This window comes from Trametes versicolor (genome assembly GCF_000271585.1).
Source record: "Trametes versicolor FP-101664 SS1 unplaced genomic scaffold TRAVEscaffold_12, whole genome shotgun sequence".
Lineage (NCBI taxonomy): Eukaryota > Fungi > Basidiomycota > Agaricomycetes > Polyporales > Polyporaceae > Trametes > Trametes versicolor.
In genome coordinates, this window is record NW_007360332.1 from 225,613 (window position 1) to 246,533 (window position 20,921).

At 57.4% G+C, this 20,921-nt stretch overlaps 8 protein-coding genes across 8 annotated transcripts; 4 read left to right on the plus strand and 4 right to left on the minus strand.

Moving 5' to 3' along the window:
• Positions 1–1,846: 1,846 nt before the first annotated feature.
• Positions 1,847–3,798, plus strand: TRAVEDRAFT_134113 (cytochrome P450; the record flags this gene model as incomplete). The annotated part of the gene is made up of 8 exons (XM_008045443.1): positions 1,847–1,970; positions 2,028–2,193; positions 2,251–2,442; positions 2,501–2,765; positions 2,846–2,974; positions 3,126–3,397; positions 3,452–3,580; positions 3,648–3,798. The coding sequence occupies 8 exons, from the start codon at positions 1,847–1,849 to the stop codon at positions 3,796–3,798; spliced, it is 1,428 nt and encodes a 475-aa protein (XP_008043634.1).
• Positions 3,799–5,541: 1,743 nt separating this feature from the next.
• TRAVEDRAFT_133664 (BRO1-domain-containing protein) lies at positions 5,542–8,847 on the minus strand (the record flags this gene model as incomplete). Its single annotated transcript, XM_008045444.1, has 5 exons — positions 5,542–6,469; positions 6,518–6,819; positions 6,874–8,028; positions 8,077–8,588; positions 8,649–8,847. The coding sequence occupies 5 exons, from the start codon at positions 8,845–8,847 to the stop codon at positions 5,542–5,544; spliced, it is 3,096 nt and encodes a 1,031-aa protein (XP_008043635.1).
• A 353-nt stretch (positions 8,848–9,200) lies between these two features.
• Positions 9,201–10,270, minus strand: TRAVEDRAFT_52345 (ATP synthase F1 gamma; the record flags this gene model as incomplete). The annotated part of the gene is made up of 6 exons (XM_008045259.1): positions 9,201–9,217; positions 9,270–9,388; positions 9,441–9,558; positions 9,609–10,016; positions 10,067–10,151; positions 10,205–10,270. 6 exons carry the CDS (start codon positions 10,268–10,270, stop codon positions 9,201–9,203), a joined length of 813 nt encoding a protein of 270 aa, XP_008043450.1.
• Positions 10,271–10,595: 325 nt separating this feature from the next.
• TRAVEDRAFT_154566 (eukaryotic translation initiation factor 2 beta) lies at positions 10,596–11,997 on the plus strand (the record flags this gene model as incomplete). Its single annotated transcript, XM_008045445.1, has 4 exons — positions 10,596–10,895; positions 10,962–11,288; positions 11,346–11,637; positions 11,694–11,997. The coding sequence occupies 4 exons, from the start codon at positions 10,596–10,598 to the stop codon at positions 11,861–11,863; spliced, it is 1,089 nt and encodes a 362-aa protein (XP_008043636.1). The 3' UTR covers positions 11,864–11,997.
• Positions 11,998–12,393: 396 nt separating this feature from the next.
• On the minus strand, positions 12,394–14,893 carry TRAVEDRAFT_133329 (catalase-domain-containing protein; the record flags this gene model as incomplete). The annotated part of the gene is made up of 17 exons (XM_008045446.1): positions 12,394–12,595; positions 12,654–12,757; positions 12,813–12,977; positions 13,030–13,064; positions 13,120–13,226; positions 13,287–13,355; positions 13,407–13,545; positions 13,608–13,708; positions 13,773–13,895; positions 13,955–13,995; positions 14,059–14,111; positions 14,165–14,205; positions 14,264–14,336; positions 14,395–14,435; positions 14,493–14,553; positions 14,609–14,701; positions 14,770–14,893. 17 exons carry the CDS (start codon positions 14,891–14,893, stop codon positions 12,394–12,396), a joined length of 1,572 nt encoding a protein of 523 aa, XP_008043637.1.
• Positions 14,894–16,132: 1,239 nt separating this feature from the next.
• TRAVEDRAFT_31464 (uncharacterized protein) lies at positions 16,133–17,027 on the minus strand. The gene is made up of 4 exons (XM_008045170.1): positions 16,954–17,027; positions 16,854–16,888; positions 16,786–16,806; positions 16,133–16,730 (listed from the first exon to the last, which is right to left on the minus strand). Exons 1-4 carry the CDS (start codon positions 16,999–17,001, stop codon positions 16,502–16,504), a joined length of 333 nt encoding a protein of 110 aa, XP_008043361.1. The 5' UTR covers positions 17,002–17,027; the 3' UTR covers positions 16,133–16,501.
• Positions 17,028–17,213: 186 nt separating this feature from the next.
• On the plus strand, positions 17,214–18,370 carry TRAVEDRAFT_154574 (uncharacterized protein). The gene is made up of 4 exons (XM_008045447.1): positions 17,214–17,394; positions 17,454–17,705; positions 17,766–18,088; positions 18,150–18,370. The coding sequence occupies exons 1-4, from the start codon at positions 17,319–17,321 to the stop codon at positions 18,300–18,302; spliced, it is 804 nt and encodes a 267-aa protein (XP_008043638.1). The 5' UTR covers positions 17,214–17,318; the 3' UTR covers positions 18,303–18,370.
• A 118-nt stretch (positions 18,371–18,488) lies between these two features.
• Positions 18,489–20,859, plus strand: TRAVEDRAFT_31466 (alpha/beta-hydrolase). Its single transcript, XM_008045171.1, has 6 exons — positions 18,489–18,567; positions 18,623–18,781; positions 18,844–18,955; positions 19,011–20,031; positions 20,081–20,128; positions 20,184–20,859. The coding sequence occupies exons 1-6, from the start codon at positions 18,502–18,504 to the stop codon at positions 20,731–20,733; spliced, it is 1,956 nt and encodes a 651-aa protein (XP_008043362.1). The 5' UTR covers positions 18,489–18,501; the 3' UTR covers positions 20,734–20,859.
• Positions 20,860–20,921: the final 62 nt, after the last annotated feature.

Sequence of the window (20,921 nt, forward strand, 5' to 3'; positions counted from 1 at the left end):
CGAAGATAGACGGGAGACGACACTTGACTCTGGAAAGATAGCTTGAGGTGACGGACGAGCTTGTAGCGATTCGAGGGCTGGACGGAGAGAAAGGATAAGAAAGAAGCTAGTTGTTGTTCATCCCTGAGGCACGGAGCTTCCTTCAGTATATATGCTGGTCCGTGCGCATAGAGAGAGCGCGAGACGGCCATGAAGCGGGCCCCGTCTTTTCTGGGAGCCGCAGCCATAATCTGGAGGAGGACATCGGTATTCAGTGCAGGCACCGACGTCGATATGCTTGAAGGAGCTGTGAGGAGGCTGAGGCACGGCTGCGGGAGACTGTAGTATTATCTAAATCAGGAAGGAGAGTTGGGGCTGCAGCATAACAAGCTCAAACAACCGCTGTGGCTGAGCGCTGCAGGGCTTGCCGCCAACTTGCCTTTGAATTCCTCACTGGACCGTGTCTACGGACCTGTCTGGGAGTTACACGGTTGCTCAACCACAGTCTTCTTCTTAAAATCACGAAAATGCTCTCTCTCGCTCCCTGCGTAGCATCGAGGCCGCCAACTGTTGAGCTCTGTCTACCGTGACAAGCAAGCCGAACCAGAAGAGCATGGCCGAGACAGAAATAATCCGAAGACGGCCGAACCGGATCCTGTGGTCGCGTGTGGGACGGAAGGAAAGCCCTCATTGCTGCCATGAATCGTGGACCTCTTATAAGTAGGTGCGGCTCAGCCGCAAGTCCACCGAAACGCCCCTTCAGGCCCCACTCGCCATAACAACTCTCCGATCACGCTCAACGACCTCCACTACGACGGCATCTCCGTCCAAGGCCGTAAATCGTACCTGCGTCTCTCCACTGCACCCCTTGAGCGCGCTCTAGTAGCTAATGGCCCTCTCTTAGGCGAGCACATGCAACGGCGACGCGCGTCATTTTGAATCACCATGTTGCGGCTCTTCGACATCGCAGTACCTCCGGAACGACCGGCGCATCGCGTACTTGGAGAACACGGTCCGCTATAGTGTCTGGGACGCTTTAACCCTGTACGCCGACGCCATTAGTCCTCGAGCATCTCGCCGACATGCTGCCCGCCCGTGGCCTCACCCCTCCCGTCCCCTAAAACCAATCTCGTGCTCAACAGCCCGACTGCGTGATTCGTCGGCTTCGAAGCCGCGTTTGCGCCCCTGGCAAAGGTGATCATCGGGTCCGCTGACAACAACTCGAGGGCGCCGGGGGCGAGATCGTGGCGAGGCAGGACCTGCGCTTCGCCCATCTGCTTGTGTGCACGTCATCCTCCGTACGGCCATGTTGATGCTGGGAGAAATGGGAATGGAGGCGCAGCGCGGGCGGCAGGAGGCCGAGAAGGTTGATCTCGTGCTTCCTACTAAAATGCCGGCGGGTTCCGTGTGGGCGGCTGTGCATGTCGAATTGACGTGCGCCTGAAGGTATCACTGGCATACTAGTAGCCGTCTACCGATGAGTTTTGGACGTCACAGCTGAAGGCGAGTGAGCACATTGTTCTTAGCGGAAGCCAGCTAATGTTGTTGACGTTTCAGCCTGTTGATAGGCCGCTTTTGTGCTTCATATCACCGCAAATGCCAAATATGCACGCAGGGCCGTCACAGGCTCTGCCTTACGAAAAGTTGGGGTCATTTGACTCACCGTGAGCCTGTGGCGGAGCGACGCAGTATGATTGTGAGAAGAGTGTGCGATGCATATAGCATGCCATCGACCTTTTAAGTCGCGCCAAGAGGCAGCACCCCGCTCTGGCGGCACTGGGAATATACATAACTCAATATCAGGTCTGTCTTGTGCATGTCCATCTCTGTAATCTCGCCCACCATGATTGTCTGGATTTGTGCAGTAATGTCCTTTCTAGTGGTCTCTACCCGAATCATCCTACGCCGACGTGGCCTCCCCTTCCCGCCCGGTCCTCGTGTGCTTCCCCTCATCGGGAATACTCTAGACTTTCCAACGTCAAATATTCCACGTCGTTTCCACAACCTCGCGAAGCAATATGGTACGCCCTTCTTACTATTCCTAAAAGTGCTTATCTTGTTCGCACTCTTATATCATACCACAGGACCACTGATATACTTGAACGTACTGGGCCAGTCTATCATCATAGTGGATTCGTATGACACCGCTCGCGAACTACTGGATAAGCGGTCGAAGAACTACTCCGGCAGACCCGATTCCGTCATGACCAGACTGTAAGTCACTTACTGGCTGGACGGTGACTGCACTACTCATATGAGGGACCAATGCAGAGCGATGTCATCGGATTCCATATTGATGTTACCCTACGGGAAAAGCCTGAGACACCGCCGGCGAATCTTTCACCAGACGCTACAACTCAGCTCGGTGAACACTTACTTCCACCCCCACATTCAACACGTCTCGCGCGATATTCTCCTGAACTTACTGGAGAAGCCTAACGCCGTCTCCCGTCATATGAGTTTGTGAGTAATCATTGTTCGAAGATTGTCTCAGTCAGTTCTAACGAGTCCCACCAATTAGTGCCTTTGTTGCGTCCGTATTGAGCATTGCATATGGCATCAAGACATCCAGAGACGACAACCACTACAGCAATATGTTACAGCAAACGTCCGAGCTGATAGAAACCGCCGTAGTCCCCGGAAAGTATCTAGTCGAGCTGTTTCCCGCAATGCAGCATCTTCCAGCATGGTTCCCAGGCACAGGGTTCAAGAAGGATGCGAGCGCTGCTCTAGAGAAAGTCCTGGATTTCAAGCGGATCCTCTACGAGGAAGGGATGAGTCTCCTAGTATGTGTTTTGAATCTTGGGTTCGGACCCGGATTGCCGACATCAACTGACTTGACGGTGTCCGACTCCAGCACACTAAGCCCACCGGCGACAGTATGCTTTCTCTGATGCACGAACAAATCACCGCACCTGAAGGTGATGCCGCTGCGGAGGAAGAAGAGCAGTCCAAAAATGCGCTGATAGAAACGTACATGGGCGAGTCCAAATTCGTGACTCGTACGTCTTGAAGAAATGCTGAACATATCTCCCCCACGCAGGCGGCTCGGAAACTGTTAGTGACACTACCTCAGCCCCTCGTCCTTCCTCGTGCGCGCCGCAATCTCAGCAAGTCCCGTGCTAACTACACCGCCATCTTAACAGACTGTAGCTTCCTTGCGTGCATTCTTCCTCGCAATGGCAATGAACCCCGACGTCCAGAGGCAAGCGCAAGCTGAGCTCGATAGAGTTATCGGGCGAACACGGCTCCCAGAGTTGCACGATCGCGACAGCTTGCCCTACATAAACGCGCTCGTTAGGGAGCTCAACCGATGGCACGTCGTCGCACCCATTGCCATCCCTCGCAGTGCGCTGGAAGACGACGAGTATAACGGCTACTGCATTCCGAAGGGGTCAATAATAATTCCCAACCTCTGGTAACCGCGGCAGCCTGTCTACGCGCAGAGGACCGTACTCACCGGATACATCAGGGCCTTCTCGCGTGACCCCGACGTGTATCCTGATCCGGAGGCGTTCAATCCGGACCGCTTCCTGAAAGATGGCGAGTTCTTTACAGGCGCTCTTGACCCACACTCGTACATCTTCGGGTTTGGAAGGCGGTGCGTCGTCCTCATGAGTACTCATACTATATGCCGGAACGTCTACTTATTCCAGCTCGATGGATAGTATTTGTCCCGGCCGCCACCTCGCGGACGCCTCGCTATTCCTGGCCTGCGCGTCGATATTGTACGCGTTCAACATATCACCGCCCTTGGATGATGATGGGAGCCCGATTAAACTGGAAGCCAAAGTGGTGACCGACCGCGCCATTGCGTGAGCAGCTCTCTTCTCTTTCATATCGTTGCCCAGTCGCCTGATGGTCATTAACAGGAGCTTGGAGGAGTTCGAGTATGTCGTGGAGCCCCGGTGGGCAGGTGTTGTAGACCTGATCAAGTCGTGAAACCCGACCCTACTGGTAGAGGACTGGGAGAAACAAGTGCTGGACGAGCCAATGTCCGAGCCCCGTTGTGTATGTCCGGACTACATGCGGATATGTTACAGCGCTCTGCAGAGTCCACGATGTGGACAGAAACACGGTCAAACCTTACAACTCGTCTCGCGTAGCGATTTTTGTAACTTTTCCTACCGCGACGCCCTCCCCGCTCTCTTTTGCCTTCCACGCGCTCTCCACCGCATACATCGCTACGCTAACCGACGCGTTCGCCGGCAGCTGCGCCGTAGCCAGCGTGAGCGTCGCTAGTGGCTGCGTCGTGAAGAATAGCGCCGCCACGGTCCACGAGCACCTCGAGGATACTCCGCCGTCCATGCGCAGCCCGTTCGTAGTAGTCGTGAACGATGTGCCCGTGTCCAAATTGAGCGCTAGCCCGCGCACGCCGCTAGTCAAGTCCGCGGGGAAGGAGACCAACCTCAACCCAACATTAATGGTCCTTGAACCATGGCCAGGTCACCTTGGGGTGGTAGAAGTTCTTCGACATGCTGGCGAGGACGAGGTTTCCGGAAAAATATAAGCTTGTACTTCGCGCTTGTCAATCTATGTGTGCTGCTATATAAACGTTGCTCTCCAGGATACATCGCCTGCCGCCTCCACCTTTTCCAGACTAGCTACGTACACATGTGTCGTACTGAGGTGAAAAAAAGGACTGCGCTCGCGAGTGTCCAGTTAGGACTATACATATCGAGGCAGTGGTGCACGGACCCCGACACGTGGATTCACGATATAAAAGCCGACGGGACTCGCGCCGCGTCCTCTTGTAAGGAGTCTCCTGAACTCCAAGTTGTCAAGCCCTGCAACGTTCGCATAGGCGAACCGAGTGGTGACCCATGTGGTCTGTCGAGCACCGAATCGGTGCGGGGAATGAGCGATGAATCAGAATGATGTTCAAGTCGAAAGCGAAACCAGACGAACCCGAACTTGCTGGCGTGTCCTATCGGCCCAGTCCTCAGCGTGCCATGGGCACGTCCGAGGGAAGCAGGGTTGGCCCCTTGCTGCGATGGCGGCGAGTTTCGGCGGGCCGCCATTGAATCACGCAGTATGGGGCGTGAGCTTGTCTTGCGCGCCGGCCTCGTGTGTGGTGTGTGCGGTCTAAGAGTGCATGCACCACTAAGGTGCGGATGTGACTTATCCAGTGCACTGTTACGATGCCACGAAAGGTCTCGACGTTCCGAGACTGGCACAGTAACTCAGTTGACCGAGACCGGTCCTAAGCCACGCGCAGTTTCTGTCTCCTGTCGCCGTTCGGCATCACTGGGTACGAGGGGCATTGCTAGCCAAGCCTGAGGTTCGTCGAGCGTAGTCAGCGGGGAGTCGGTCGACGGCAGCCCAATGCTCGGGTGGCCCCTTGCGGACCGTCGTCGTGCCAGTGCCAATATGCGACTACCAATTTTTGGAACCCTGCGCTCTTCACGAGTGCGTGACCCGTCTATGCACGCTGGAATCGAAGTTGGCCGGCGCAGGATACGCGCGGCGTTCAGTAGCACTTCATTCCAACTCGATCATACAAGCATACATACACATGCAATCCACTGTTTCCTCCAGATACGTTCCGGCGCATTGTGTCAATCACCGTCCATATCCTTGCGGGTACTGATACTGCTGCTGCGAGCCCTGTTGCGCATAACCAGGGTAGTAGTACGGTGGCTGCTGCTGCTGCTGCTGCTGCTGCTGTTGCGACTGCTGTTGTTGCGGCTGCGACCCAGGTGGAGGCGGAGGCGGCGGAGACGTCCCATACTGTTGCGATGCATAGTTCACCGGTGGTGGGGGTGGCGGGAATGGCGACGACACGGCCGGACGGCTCTGATACCCACCGTACTGAGACTGTGACGGTGGTGGGGGAGGGTAAGGCGACTGCTGTTGCTGTTGCTGAGGTTGTCCGTACGTCTGTTGCTGCCCTTGCGGAGGCGGCGGCGGATACGAGGAGTACTGCTGCTGCGGGGGCGGAGGCGGGCGTGCTGGCGGAGGCGAGGCAGGATTGCTGCTGCCAAACATGCCAAGCGAGGCATACGGATCCGAGGGCGGTGCCGACGGCTGATAAGACGGCTGGGAAGGAGGTTGGGAAGGCGGGGATGGAAGGTATGGTGCGGACGACTGGTTGCTAGGCGGTGGCGGAGGGAAGGACTGCGAAGACTGCGAGGGTGGGGCCGGGTATGATGACTGCGAGGGCGGTGGCGTGGGGTAGTGTGATGCGGGTGGCGGCGGGGACGTCCATCGGTTCTGCGGAGCGGCGGGAGGCGGCGGGGTACCACGGAGGTTCATGGAAGCAAACGACGACTCGAGGCCGCTTGATGGCTTGGGCGGAGGTGGAGGAATTGGTGGCTTGTCACCGGGTCTCGAAGAAGGCGTAGACTTCGGGATCGCCAGCCTGCGCTCCATCTCCGCCTGTGAAACGAGAGCGTCGCGCTCCGCTGTGCGCTCAGACACAAAGGAGTCCGCGTTGCGCTTTAAAGAGCCCGCCAGCTCCGTAAGCTCGGTGTAGAACTGCAATCCCTTGCTAGTGGGGGATTAGCGACGAACAGTGAAGAATGAAGCAGGCACTTACGCAAGTCCATCTCGCACTTCCATGTAGACGTCCCGCGCGCGCGAGAACCTGCGAACAGTATCCTTCTTGCGTCGTTCGCGCTCTTCCCACTGCTTCGCACCTGACCCCCGCCCGGCCAGATCGCGTAGGCCACGCCATAGCTGGGTCAGCTCCTGCAATGTGAGCTGCTCGTGGTGGACTGTGGCCGCTAGTCGTTGTTGGTAGGGTCGGAACTTCTCCAGCTCTCCGGCGAACAGTGTGGATTCCACGCCAGTGTTGCGCCGGTTGAGTAGAAGCAGGTGGGATACGTCGTCTTGTTGTATCTACCCGTACTAGGTCAACAGACTATAGGAGATCTCGCGAACGACGAAACGTACCTTATCCTTAAGATCCTTGAGCACTTGACTGCGCTCATGCGAGATCTTGTTGAGGCGACCCAGTCTCTCTTCGATCTCATCTACGAACTGGCCAATCTTGACGCGCTCCTGGTCGTCCTTCGTCTCGCTCACGACATCGAGATCTAGCAGGTTCTCTGAACCCGCGCCCCCAGACTCTGTGCTCGCCCTGAAGACGTCCTCCACCTGCGGCGACAGCAGCAGCTGAATCTCGCCCCTTACGGACTCCCACAGACGGACAACCTGCTGGTCCGACTGCGCAGCCGCCTCCAGCGCCGTGAAGTGCGACTTCAGGTCCTGACGGAGAGACTTGGTGAGCGCCGACGAGGGCGTCTGCGTCCACAGGTGGTCGTACTTGACGCGCATCGATTCGCACTCCCTGCTCTCCGCGTCGAGGTCGCGGCTGACGGTCTCGAGTTCGTGCTTGACGGTGTCCTTCATCCGGCTGAGTTCCGAGATGATGCTCTCGACGCTCTCGCGCTCCTCCATGACCGCGATGTCTTCCTTCCAGCGCCTCACTTCAGTCGGAAGCTCCGCCTCGCCTCCGACGCCACCCTCTGAGATGGCCTTGAAGCGCATCAGGCCCTCCTTGATGCCCATCGCTTCGAGTGCGCTCTTCACTTGCACTTCCGCGGCATCGGCATTCTCGACCTCCCCGCGCACGAGTTTCGCCTTCTCCTCAGAGTAGACGCTTGCGCTCTCGTGCACGCTGAGCGGAATGAGGCGGACGAACATGTCTTGCCCGATGACCTTCTGCACCTCGGGCGACGCATATACCTCTTGGATGGTGATGGGTGTCGCGACAACGGCTTTGTCAATTTGTGGGAGCGTCTCAGGGGCGGGAAGGATGGCGTTGTAGATCAGGTCGTTCTCGCGTTGCGCCTCGTTCTTCTTGTCCGTCATGAGGGCTAGATGGGCCTTGGTGAGCTCCTGTAGGGCAGGGCCCGCGTCTGGCGGAAGATTCGGCGACATTTGCGTAACGAAGACGGAGGCGAACGAGGACGCGGTACGGTTGGCCTCCTTCGCGGTGGTCTCGGCCACAGTGAAACGCACGAGGGCATCACCGTGCTTTCCTGCTGCGCTGTCCGCTAGGCCGCGGTAGTATTGTGATACGGAGGTAAAGTACTTGGCCTTGGCCTGTTCGAGACGTTAGCGAGGACCGGCTGTATAGTTGTATGGTCATACCTGGATAACCGTCACCCAATTGCGGTCGAAGATGCCCTTCCCCATGAACTCCTTGACTTCCTCAGTCAAACCTGTGTATATGAACGCAGTCTGCGCCGCGATCTTAGCCACCAGCGCGTTGCCCTTCTTCTCGTCCGTACACTTCTCGAAGAACACTTCTGTCGCCTGCGCGAGGATGATGCCTACGAGGAACTTGATGATTTCGCGACTCAGGTCTAGCGATGGCGCGTGCAGGAAGTTGTCGTTGATGTATGTGAGCATACCAGCAGTGGTGCGGAAGTAGTAAAAGGCGCGCTTGAGCCCCTCGGGGTCGGACCTGTTCTGCGAGGCCGCGATGGCGGAGTGCGTCGCCGCGATCTGGAAGATTACGGACGCCTTCTCGTACGCGATAGAGGTCTGCGTTATGAGCTTGTTCGTGAACGCATCCCGCCACGGAAAGTTGACGCGAATTTCTGAGAAGCGAAGCTCGAGGAGCTCGAGTTGACCGAAGTACTTGTGCAACAGGTCCTTCGCTGAACCTCCCCGTGAGCAGGTAGTCCTGAGGTAAGAATGTGATCATGGAGGACACTAACCGGTCATATCGCTACCTGCACCCTTCACTGCGTCCTGTCTACACCGCTGTAGGTTCGCACATTCCTGAGCATAGTTCTCTGGATCCTCTCCGTAGGAGTGAGCAATCGCGTTGCGAATGGGCGTTGTCCAATCCACCTCCTCCGTCGTCTTCTTCGGGATGGAGATCATAGGCGAGTTGTGCGCCGAAATGAGCGACATGGTTGCCGTCGCTTTCGCACCAGAGCAGCCAGGTTAAAGCAGGAGATTCACCAGAAAGATAACAAGAACACTTTGCGTGGCGACCAAACGCAGAGCCCGGAAGGGTGGAGGTCGGGAGCAAGGAGTAGACGATCGAGTCCTGTGGGCGCGCAGCCGCTTCAGACTCACGTCACCGCGTGATTGCACAGATCGCGCAGGCACGCTCAACTCAATTGCAAACTTCGAACGAGGCAATCGTTCAGACGAGGTAGAGGATAAGTACTATTGTATGATCCGGTACGTGGGGAACAGCAGCAAGCCGGTATGCAAGTACTCTACATCTACCGAGTCGGTGGGATTTAATACGGTCACGCTCAGAGCGCACTCGCACCTAGAAGGCGGGATTAATACTGGCGCTGATAAATTCGTACATATATTCTCACCAGTGATAATGTCGACCAGCTCGTTCGTGATGGCAGCCTGGCGACCACGGTTGTACTGCAGAGTCAGACGGTTGATCATGTCACCCGCGTTCTTCGACGCGTTGTCCATGGCGTTGCGACTACCGCGGGGTTAGCGGGTCTAACGCCGGGCTTGTGGATAATTGTACTTACCGAGCACTCTGCTCGCAAGCATGGCCCTCGACAAGCGCAGCGTAGATGGCGTTGGCGAAGGTGAACTCAGCCAGATCCCTCGTGACATCGTCCTCCTGCTCGTAAGTCCGGAAGCCAGCTGAAGCATGATGAGCGTCTGTTCTTCTGAAGAGTTATACGAAAACGTACGCGACTCCTTGAGCAGGGCCTCGGGCTCGACCTCGATGATAGCGGGCTCGTACGAAATGGCGGACACGAACTTGTTGTACACAATCGCGATCTTGTCGTACGTGACGCCGGAGGTGAGGATGAGGTCGGCAACACCGGCCGCGTCCGAGAACGTCGGGATGTCACGGCCAATCTGGTTGAAGGACATGACCAGGTTCTTGGGGAGCAGACGCGAGAGCTGCGCCTTCGACTTGTCACCAATGACCATGACGGGGGAGTCCTCCGCGACGCCGCCCTCCTCGGTAAACGCACGGCGAGTAGCCTTCGTCACGGAGGAGTGGATACCACCGCAAAGACCCTTGTCGGACGAGATGACGAGGAACAGGGTGCGCTTGCCAGCATCCTCAGCGGTCGCGTGCTGGAAGAGCTCTGCACGCCATTATGAAGGAGTTACACGTTCCAACGAAGTAATAACGTACCTGAGTTGGCAAGGCCGTACGCCTTACCCGCCTGCATCGCACGCTGCGCCTTGGTCATTTTGGTGGACGCAATCATTTTCATGGACTGCAAGTATCGCCTTAGGTTGGCCACAGACAGAACAAGACAAAGTGAAGTACCTTCGTGATCTTCTCAATGTTCCTCACGGACTTGAGACGAAGCTCGATTTCACGAAGGGTAGCCATGTTGCGAGCATTGGTGGGTGCTGCTCCCAGCGCCGGAGGCTGGGACGCAATACGGCCGAGCGTACGCCGAGCGAGCATGATGAAGGATGAAGGAGTGGGGGTCGAGGTCGAGGTCGTCGTTGGCGGGCACGTCGACGTCGACCGGGAAATGGCGGGTCGGATTTCGGTCGGAGTCCGAAGCCACGGCCCGGGGGCGCCCCTGGCCGCATGCGCGGAGCTTCAATCGATCGTAAGTACGACTCATCCCCATTGATTACCGTGGCTTGCAGCGAGCAGTCTCTCATCGACGACTACCCCCACCTCTCTACTGTCGAATCTGCCCAGCATGGCGTCCGAGGAGCCTTTGTTTGACCCTTCTCTGAAAAAGCGCAAGAAGAAGACCGTCGCGTTCTCCGAGGACCCTCTGGGTGCTGATGCCGATCCCACCACCCCCGCACCTGCCGATATCGACAATGTCACCACGAATGGGGACAAGGTCGACATGGGCCCTACGACCGCACACGAACTTATGAAACAAAACGAAACCACTGGCGAGGAGGCGGAGAAGAAGGAGGAGGATGACCTGAAAGCTATGTTCGGGGACCTCAAGAAGAAGAAAAAGAAGAAGGACATTCCGCTCGACCTTGTGAGCATAATCTCGTCCTTTGTGTTGCAATGAGGGCGCGATTAGCTTACCTACCTCTCCGATCAGGCTGAGGACAACTCCGGCACCTCCACACCCGTAGTGGCGGCAGCACCATCTGAGGATCTGGACTTCTCCGATCTCAAGAAAAAGAAGAAGAAATCGTCGAAGAAGGCTGCTCTTGACCTGGAGGCGTTCGAGAAAGAGCTCAACCAGTCGAAGACGCAGGAAGCTGAGGAGGATGAGGGCGGAGATGAGGGTGCTGTGCCGGAACTCGACGAGGGAGAACTGGGCGACGATCCATTCGCGGGAACGGGAGGTGGAGAAGCCGCTGTGGGCCTCGACACCGGTAGCGAGCCTTGGCTCAAGAGTGACCGCGACTACACATATGAGGAAGTGCGTATGCTTCTGTTAGTGCAAGCTATCATGGACCCTGATCGTCGTTTGCTATAGCTCCTCCACCGCTTCTACGCCCAACTCCATGCATCCAACCCCGCCCTCCTCACCTCCGTCGGCAAGCGGTACACGATCGCGCCTCCACAACTTCTTCGTGACGGCAACAAGAAGTCCATCTTTGCCAACGTCTCCGATATCTGCAAACGTATGCACAGGCAGCCGGAGCACGTCATTCAGTACATGTTCGCCGAGATGGGTACCACCGGCTCTGTGGACGGTTCCGGACGTCTTGTCATCAAGGGTCGCTTCCAGCAGAAGCAGGTGGAGCACGTTCTGCGTCGGTACATCGGTATGATATCTTCACTCATTTCCATCTGCGCCGACGCTTACGAATACACCGTGCAGTCGAGTACGTTACGTGCAAGACGTGCAAATCCCCGGACACGATCCTCACGAAGGAGAACCGTATCTTCTTCATGGCGTGCGAGTCGTGCGGGTCGCGGCGCTCCGTCAACGCGATCAAGACCGGTTTCCAGGCGCAGGTCGGGAGGAGAAGCAAGAACAAGACGGGCTGAGGGACGGCGCGCCCTTGCGGCGTGGCTGTATCGGTCCATTCCCGCTGACATTACACTGTATCATGTTGTGTACACCACGATCGCATGTATCGCATTGTTTCCCACTCACGCATAGCCACAGGGCTAATATCTAGACGCAAACTTGCTTGCCAGGAGTGCATCAGGAAATTTCGTCTGATGGTAATCGCCCCCTTTGTGCCTGTGTACAGCAAGAGGTCCACATCAGTACTACCGACTACAGTAGCACATCCGGCGATGGTATGGCAGTAGGTTCGACACAAACCCCGAACACGTGTATGGCAGGCCAGCCTTAAAACACCTAGTGGGACAGGAGCAATGGAAGCTAGCTTGACGCGTATCAAGCAATAAGATCTGGTAGCATTGGATTAAAACTGGACCTTCTAACCAGATAGAGTACGCAATAACATGTGTAAAGGTGAACCCCAGACGTAAAGCCATAGCACGGGATAAGAATACGAGTTCTACTTCCTCCATTCTCTAACGTCGAGAATCTATGATCATAGGTGCCCTCAGTAGTCGAGAGTGCTGCCAACAGGGTCCTTCGTCACGTTGAACCAGGTCGGGCCGTTAGGGAAAGTGAGGTTCACAACCTTCACGCCGACGCCGTCCGCGATCGCCTGACCAAGGGTGCTGTTGGCGTAATTGAAGAGCGAGGCCATGCGTTGGCGCACGCTGTATGTAGGCGCTGCGCCGAGGTGCCCGACGACGTTGCTATGTCGGCATATCAGTCCATGAACTATGCGACACGCAGCAAGGTGAGGGATCCGACCTGATGAGGTTCTGCTGGTCCTGCTCGGAGAGCCCGTTCCAGAAGATACGAGGCCAGTCGAAGTCTATCTCGGTCACGGCGGAAAGTGAGGCCACGGCGCCGCCCTGCATGAACGTAAGTACTGCGAGCTATATTTGAGCCTGAGAGATGGGCACTGACAGTCCACTGCTGGTGGGTCTCGTCAACGTAAGCACGCGGCGGGAGCTTAATCTTATCGAGGGTGGACAGGTAGTTCGGACGCGAGCCCTGGTTGCCGTTAATATTCATGTGCCCGTCGCGCTCGAAATTAGCCACAGGGTTGACAGGGGCGTTCACGGGAATTTGCTAGGTTGCACGGTCAAATAGACTTTCTCGGCCGAAGCGTTGACAAGCGTACCTTGTGGTTGACTCCCAGGCGATAGCGGTGTGCGTCTGGAAGCTCGAGTTAGAACTGCGTCAATCAAACTACTGTAGCAAACCCTCTTACCAGGGTAGGAGAAGAGCCGGGCCTGCAGCACCGGGTCCGCAGACGGAGCCCAGCCCTCGACCATGTTCGCAGGCGAGAAGGCGGCCTGCTCTATCTCCGCAAAGTAGCTACGGCGAACGTTCCAATCAGTCGCGTCCAGATGCAGCTGGCCCGCCTTTCAAGCGTACTTAGCGGGGTTCTGCGTCAGGTAGAACTTGCCAATCTCCACGGGCGCAACGTTATCGAAACCCCAGTCCCTACAACCCGGTGAGCAACGTGAATACGAGAAGATCTCCGAATAGACGTACTTCGTAAGATCAAGCACGTTGTACTTGAAGGACTGAGCGGCCTCCGGGCTCAGGACCTGAGCGAACATCGTCCAGCCGGGGAAGGTGCCGTTCTGAATCGATTCGTAGAGGTCCTGAGTAGCGAAGTCCGGGTTCGTTCCTGGAACGAGAACCGTGGTTAGAAGACGATACGTCAGAGCTGCGGAAGCGGCGGCGACGTACCGGAAATAGACGCAGCCTCAGCATTGGTAAAATTCTGGACGCCCTGCATGGTCTGCGCGTACAGGCGGACATACGACCACGTCCCGTCGTTCTGCACCCACCTATCACACAGTGTCATCTCCGAGTCAGCCGTGCGCGGCAGAAGAGCATAGCGGAAGAACATACCGATAGGTATGTCCGGTCCACCCGTCCATGTGCCTGAATCCTTGTGGCGTGCCGAGGTCGGAGAACAAGCGCATAACCTGGTACAGCGACTCAGGGTTCGACCCGAGGTAGTCCCAGAACATACTGCGAAACATACATCAGCTTAGCCGAGGTTGACTCGGAGCGCAACGTAAAGAGCTTACTCCTTGTCCCGCAAGTGGCTCGCGGGGTGGCGCTTCTGCGTCTGTAGTAGAAATGCAATATTCTCAGTCAGCAACTCCCTATCACCGAGTCGCACCACACGTACGTGAATGAAATGAGGGAACTTGGCGGGGTCGCGGATGAAGAACACCGGCGTATCTGCGCATGGCGTTAGACGATAAGCCGGTCGGCTTGGCCAAGAGGGCCCTTACTGTTCATGACAATGTCGAGGACGCCCTTGCGAGTCCGGAATCTATTGCCCGTGACGCTCGATGATTGGCGACATGCTAAGAAGGTAGTGGTGCACTCACTTCAAGGCGAATCCACGCGGGTCGCGAGCTTCGTCGGCTGACCCTGACTCCCCTCCGACAGTGCTAAAACGAGCTGCGCAGGCGGTGTTACTTAACAGCGCAGGCGTGTGCATAGCGATCGGCTGACGCACCAGTGATGGGGGTTTTGAGGCCATTCTCACTCAGCATGTCCCTGCATGGAACGGTGCGGTGAGTTGCTGCGCTTGAACGTCGGAAAATGAACACCCACATCATCGTGAAGTTTTTGCAGAAGTCGGCATTGGTAACTTCGAAGTAGCCATGTGCACCCGCTAAATCAAATCCAGTGAGCGAGGGCACATAGGTGAGATGTGCGGTAGGACTCACCGCCTCGGGCATGCACGACGCGCTCCGGGATGCGTTCGCGATCGAAGGACCCAAACAGCTCGATCAAATGAGTGTCTTGCAGGAGGAGTGGACCTAGTACAACACAGCCCAGGTCAGCACAGGTGATCGACGTTGGTGGTGGGGACTGGGCCATCACTCACCGTCGGATCCGATACGTTGATATTGGTACGGGTGCGGGTAGGGAGAACCGTTCTCTAGGGTGTACTCGACATCGGAGGCGTCCTTGCTAGAGGTCTGCTCTTGAAGGTTGGCGCCAGCGTTCATGTTGACCTCAAAGGCGGCCGCCTGGCTAGGAGGCGCGGTGTCTCGTCGGAGTCCAGGGGCATCCTGGCCAGGATACCAACCGCGCACGGCGGTGGCGACAGAGATGGCGGCGAGGAGGACGCGAAAGGGAGTGGATAGCATGATGTAGGGTAAAGAGCGAATGAGAACCGTTGGGTTTGGGGAGCACCAAGGTTGGGGAGCCCCAGGGGGGTCGCCCCGCGCTTTATACCACTCTCCACCGAGGAGACATTGAACTGACGATCCCTGCTCGCCACCGGAAGTGCAGATGGCTATTTTGATACCCCGAGTGACCCGCTCGTGCGCTTGTAAGCGGTTCGCGAGCGGTGCTCTTCCCCTCCAGCGCGCAGCCACACGCGTGCGTGGGGTATGTCATGCCAACCCCCGAGATCGAGCGTGCGTCCGCCCGCCCGCCCGCCCAGACGAGCCGAGGTACGTGACTTGCGGGACAGGGGTGACGAAGACTTTGACGATAGGCGTGCCGTATATGGTCGAAACATGCATCGCGGCCCCGCCGCGATTTTGTTAATCCGACGCGGCATGCTACGGCGCAGGATCGCGCCCGTCGACGGGATTTGTACGGCAGAGGACCCGAGGGATACTCGGACGACTCCAAGGGGAGAAACAATTGAAAAAGGCGGCGCACGGCTGGTTCGACGAAGCATGACCGCTTTGGAAGACGCGATCACGGTCTGATTATGCACGCTCGTCCAAGTCACGGGATCGCATAAGTTTGCGACCATCGCCACTTGGAGGACTTGCCCCTCGCGCAACACCATCACGGGTGGCTCGTGGTCCTGCTGCACATATATTAGCAGTGGGGATAGATATGCTCGCTCCTAAACCCAAACCTGAGCTTCGGTCCGCGGGTATTGGGATAAGAAACCTTGGCGGACTTGCAGGAGGTCCTCCAGGAGAAGAGTCGCAAACGGACTTTCGAAGCCCCTGAATGTCATGACACGATGTGGGGCTCACAGGGCTTGGAAATCCGGGGAATCGAGACCCTGCAGTACCGTTGTGGCGGATACCGTGTGATGACCGCGTGTTTGTGAGTTTCCAAGGGCGTTGAGGCTCGGTGACAGAGGAGCCGCCGGTCTTCAATGACGCTCAAGCTTGTGCCACGCGCAACACGGTTGAATAAGCGTGAGTCTCGAACGCCAACACCGCGAGGAACACCGCGAAGATCACTCGATTTAGTGGCTGGTGGCAAAGCACTTTGATTGCGAGTGGAACGGAGTGTAGATGCGCCAACGACATATTTGACGGCCATCGGGAGCGCGACGTCAGCACAATCCCCCGGAGGGATAGCTTCGTGTTCAAGATTGCCGCTCCAGCATATTGTCTGTTTGTACGGGCGCAATCTTGCGGGAAGCCTAACGGTGGTGGGTGTATTGCACACCGTACCATGCGGATCCATCAACAGGTGGCCGGTGTAACCGAACGCTGGCAAGTAGTCTCAGGACACCACGAAAACATAGATACCCGCTCACAATCAGCTTGAACGGCCTCGGGCTACACGAAGTGCGGGCATTGCGGGCATAGGATATGGTCTATACCCAGGTAGGCGGTAACGGCGTGCAGCGGCGAAGGTTACTCTGGCTTTGCCCGGTCGGCTTCTCCACCGTACAACGTCTTCCGCGCCCAATCTACAACTCGCTGGTCTAGGTCTCCGGAGTGTCGGAAGAGCGCCTCGACCTGGCTGTTCCAGCTATTCTGGAGCATGGATACGAAGTGTCGTTGGGGTATCCGCGCTGCTGCGGGAGTAGGTGCTGGTATATCGGACGACGCGTTCACCAGGCGCTCCGATAAGTGGTGCAAGCTATGTAGGCCGCGTTCAGTTGAGTCCCGCCTGTCAAGGTGGGGCATACACGCACTCAAAACGATGCTGCTCCGCCCTGGATATATGTCAGACTTGACCGCGCCAAACATGCTCTGGACTCACCTCGTCGATATCATGGAGGAGAGGCCGTAGTACACCTAGACGTCCGACGCGCGCGTAAGTTTGCTAGTGTCTGCATGGAGCATGCGGATGCAGGACGTACGCCACCCGCCACCAGGGCACCAGAGGCAGTTCCCACCAGAAACGACATTATGGAACGAAGGAAGCCGCAGTGAGGGAGCCGGCCGTTACAGACGCGAGAGGTTCATGATCAAGAGGCGGCGCCGCTGCGGCGAGTGTATTCCCAGATACCGGCGATAAGTCCCGTTAGCTTAGAGTTATTGACCAACAATAGCCGCAAAATAACCAAGGCTCCGAATTCGGCGAGCGCGCTTAGACGCCCAACCGTCCTTTACTTTCGTCCTTGCCGTCGCTGTCGCCGCTGTCGTCCCCGACGACCTCTCTCTTGCGGTGCTTTGGCTGTATACTTCTCTTAGGTCCACGCGGGAGGCTAGGCTGGGTTAGGCGATGCTCAAAAGTCGGAGTTGCGCGCAGGCATTGCGCAGGGCGGTCGCTCCTTGTAGACCTGTGCCAACACCTCTTGGTGAGTGCACATGACAGTACCGGACCCCTTCTGCAGTGGGCTAACTGCATCGAACGCAGTTGCGAGGGTTGCGTCGCGCTCATATGTCCATGCTGTACAAAGCTCAGCTGGCACGTCGTCGAGGGATGCACAGGTCATAACTCCGAGCAAGTCTCGTGAAGAGTGGCAGCAGCAGGACGCGGTGCTGGTGCGGCACTTGAACGACGTGTTCTCTCCCTTGAACTTCCCTCCAGAGCTTGCCTCGCGAATATTGACGCATGCTAGCCATCCCGACGCTATGCGGAGGCATAACGGCAGACTGGCTTTTGTCGGTGCGTTCCGTCCCTTCTTGCTGTGTCTGCTCCGGGAAACTTACTTGAAGGGCTTTCTAGGGCGACGTGTGCTTCACTCATACCTGCTCATGTTCATCCACTCGTCGCCGGCTCTGCGGCCGGAGCACAACTACGATACTATCCTGGAGCGTGCCCTCAACACGTATGTCCTTGGAGAGCATGTAGCGCCAAAATGGGCCCTCGGGAAGGTTCTCAAGTGGCGACCTATGAACGTCGGCCACTTCTCAAAACCACTCGGACCGAGCGTGGACGTACCAAGCCCCCTAATGAACCTGGAGCGGGACAACGCGCGGGGCGTCGGCATGTACAAGGTGCACGGGACGACGGTCGAGGCCATCGTGGGCGGTATTTTTCACCAGTTTGTGAGTATCGTGCTTCCCGCCCTCTCCTCTGGCTTGCTGCTGATGTCTATACGCGTCATAGGGCGGCTCCGTCGCACACCGTCTCTTCCACACCCGCATACTCCCGAACCTCCTACTCCAAGCCAGTCACGAAGGTCTGCATACCGGGTACCACGACCACGCTCGGGAGATCTGCGAGAAGATGGGCGGACCGCAGGGGCCCTTAGTGCTATAGAGGGCTGGTGCTGGGCTCTAGGTTTGACTAGTTACTCTAACTCCACACGCAATAATACCGCACATCCCATGCTATGTCGCTCTGAATTAGTCCTTTCGCGCCCGATCTGATATACCAGGATATACTGCGGCCGCCCGGTAGGGTTCTCATTGACCTTCCGGCAGTAAGCGCCCATACCCCTCCACCTTTGACCTCGACCATGACGAAGACGGCACCGTACGGCACTTGGACCTCGCCTATCACCACGGATGTTCTGCTGAAGGGTGTGCGTTCTCAAGAACTTGTGCCATGTGCATGTTCTGAATGTCCTCGCAACATAGGGAGCGAAGACCGATGAGCTCTTCGTGGATCCGGTCACCTCGACCATCTACCACATCGAGCAGCGCGCGAACGAAGGCGGCCGGCTCGTGATAGTGGACACCGAGAAAGGTGTGGATGTCTTTGGCGAAGGATGGAATGCGCGCAACGGAGTGCACGAGGTGAGCGTTCTTAGCCGGATGAACGTGTACCGGGCGCTGACCGATCTCATCGCACTGCTCAGTACGGTGGAGGACAGGCTGCGGCATACGACGGCGTGATTTACTTCTCGCACTTCAAGGACAGCCGCGTATACAGGCTGAAGGAGGGCCAAGAACCGGAAGTCGTTACCCCGGGTACGTAACATTTAGCAGATAGATAACGTCTTCTTAGACTCATACACCGTCCCAGAGAACGATAATCACCGTTATGCAAAGTTCACAGTGCATCCTACCCAGCCTCACTTGCTCGTCTCCATTCGCGAAGACCACACCATCCCGGAGCCATCAAAAGTCGTCAATACTCTATGCGTGATCAACACCCAGGAGAAGACGGTCTCCGTACTGGTTGAGGGCGCCGATTTCTACGCGGGTCAGTGCTTCACCCTGGACGGCACTCATTTCGCGTGGCAGGAGTGGTATCACCCGGACATGCCCTGGGAGGGCGCAGAGATCCATGTTGCGGAGATCAAGGCCGACCAGACGTCGCTCACGCTGAGCAACGACAAGCACGTCGCAGGCAAGCGCATCGACATCAGCGCCGGGTACCCTGTCTGGGCGTCCAACGACCTTCTGCTCTTCGTCTCGGACGAATCGGGGTACCAAAATCCGTGGACGTACTCGATCTCCGCAGGAAAGGCGTCCGCCGTCCTCCGCGAGCCTCTCGCCGAAGAGTTCGCCGAGCCAATGTGGCGCCCTGACTTCAGCTTCTGCGCGCCGCTCGACCTGGAGGGGAAGACGGCGCTCTTCACCGCGCTCAGACACGGCCGCAGCGTGTTTTACCTCGTCAGCCTCACCGGCGGAACGCTCGAGGAGCTCGAGAGCCCATACGTGAACGTTGCATCCCTGCTGCGCGTCACGCACGACGCTGTCGTCTTCCGGGGCCAGAAGTACGATGAGTCCGAGCGCATCGTGCTCGGAAACATCAAGGACTACGCGAAGCCGAAGTTTGCGCCCGTGAACGCGAAGGCGGCCACACAGGAGCTTCCCTTCCCGCGCGCGTACGTGTCGGTGCCGCGCTCGATCACGCTGAAGGTGCCCGCGACGAACGAGGTGGTGCATGTGCTGTTCTACCCGCCCACGAACCCGGATTTTGTCGCGCACGAGGGTGAGAAGCCGCCGGCGGTCGTGAGCGCGCATGGTGGACCGACGGGGCGAGCTACGCCGGAGTTGAACCTCACGGTGCAATACTACACGTCTCGCGGCTTTGCGTGGTATGTGAACTCGCCCTTTAGTCAGATTCCCTTCCTAACATTTGCACAGGGTGGACGTGAACTATGGAGGCAGCAGTGGATATGGCCGCAAGTATATGTGAGCACTTCCACATGCCTCTCTTTAGTCTGCTCCCTGTTCTGACCTTTCTTAGCAAACGTCTGGAAGGAAACTGGGGTATCGTCGACGTCCAGGACTGCGTCGTCGCCGCGCAGCAGCTCTCCTCCGCCCCACTTTCGCTCATCGACCCGCAGCGCATGGCGATCACTGGCCGCTCCGCCGGCGGGTACACCGTGCTCATGGCGCTCTGCGCCGCCCCAGACGTCTTCGCCGCGGGCACGTCTTCGTTCGGCATATCGGACCTCGTCAAGCTCGGCGAGTTCACGCACAAGTTCGAGAGCCAGTACCTGACCAAGCTCGCGGGCGGCACCCCCGAGGAGGTGCCGGACGTGTACAAGGAGCGGTCGCCCATCAACCAGGCGCACCACATCAAGGCCCCGCTGCTCGTCTTGCAAGGGTCGATCGACGCAGTCGTCCCGCCTCAGCAGGCGGAGCTGATCGTGGCCAACATCAAGGCGCGCGGCGGGCGCGTTGAGTACAAGGTCTTCGAGGGCGAGGGGCACGGCTGGCGCAAGGCGGAGAACATCAAGACGGCGCTTGAGACGGAGTGCGGGTTCTACCTGAACGTGTACGGCCTGCTATAGCGCCGGGGGTGACATAAAGGAAGCGATATATGATGAAGGCACTAAGCAATGTACAAATAGCAGATAACGGAGGGTGTATGCAGTGCTAGTGATATATATGTACAGCGGGATAGAGACGGAAGCCCAGAAAAAGAGACGAGTGAATATCATACGGAGGGGTAAGTAGTTGTGAAAGTATGCAAGATGAG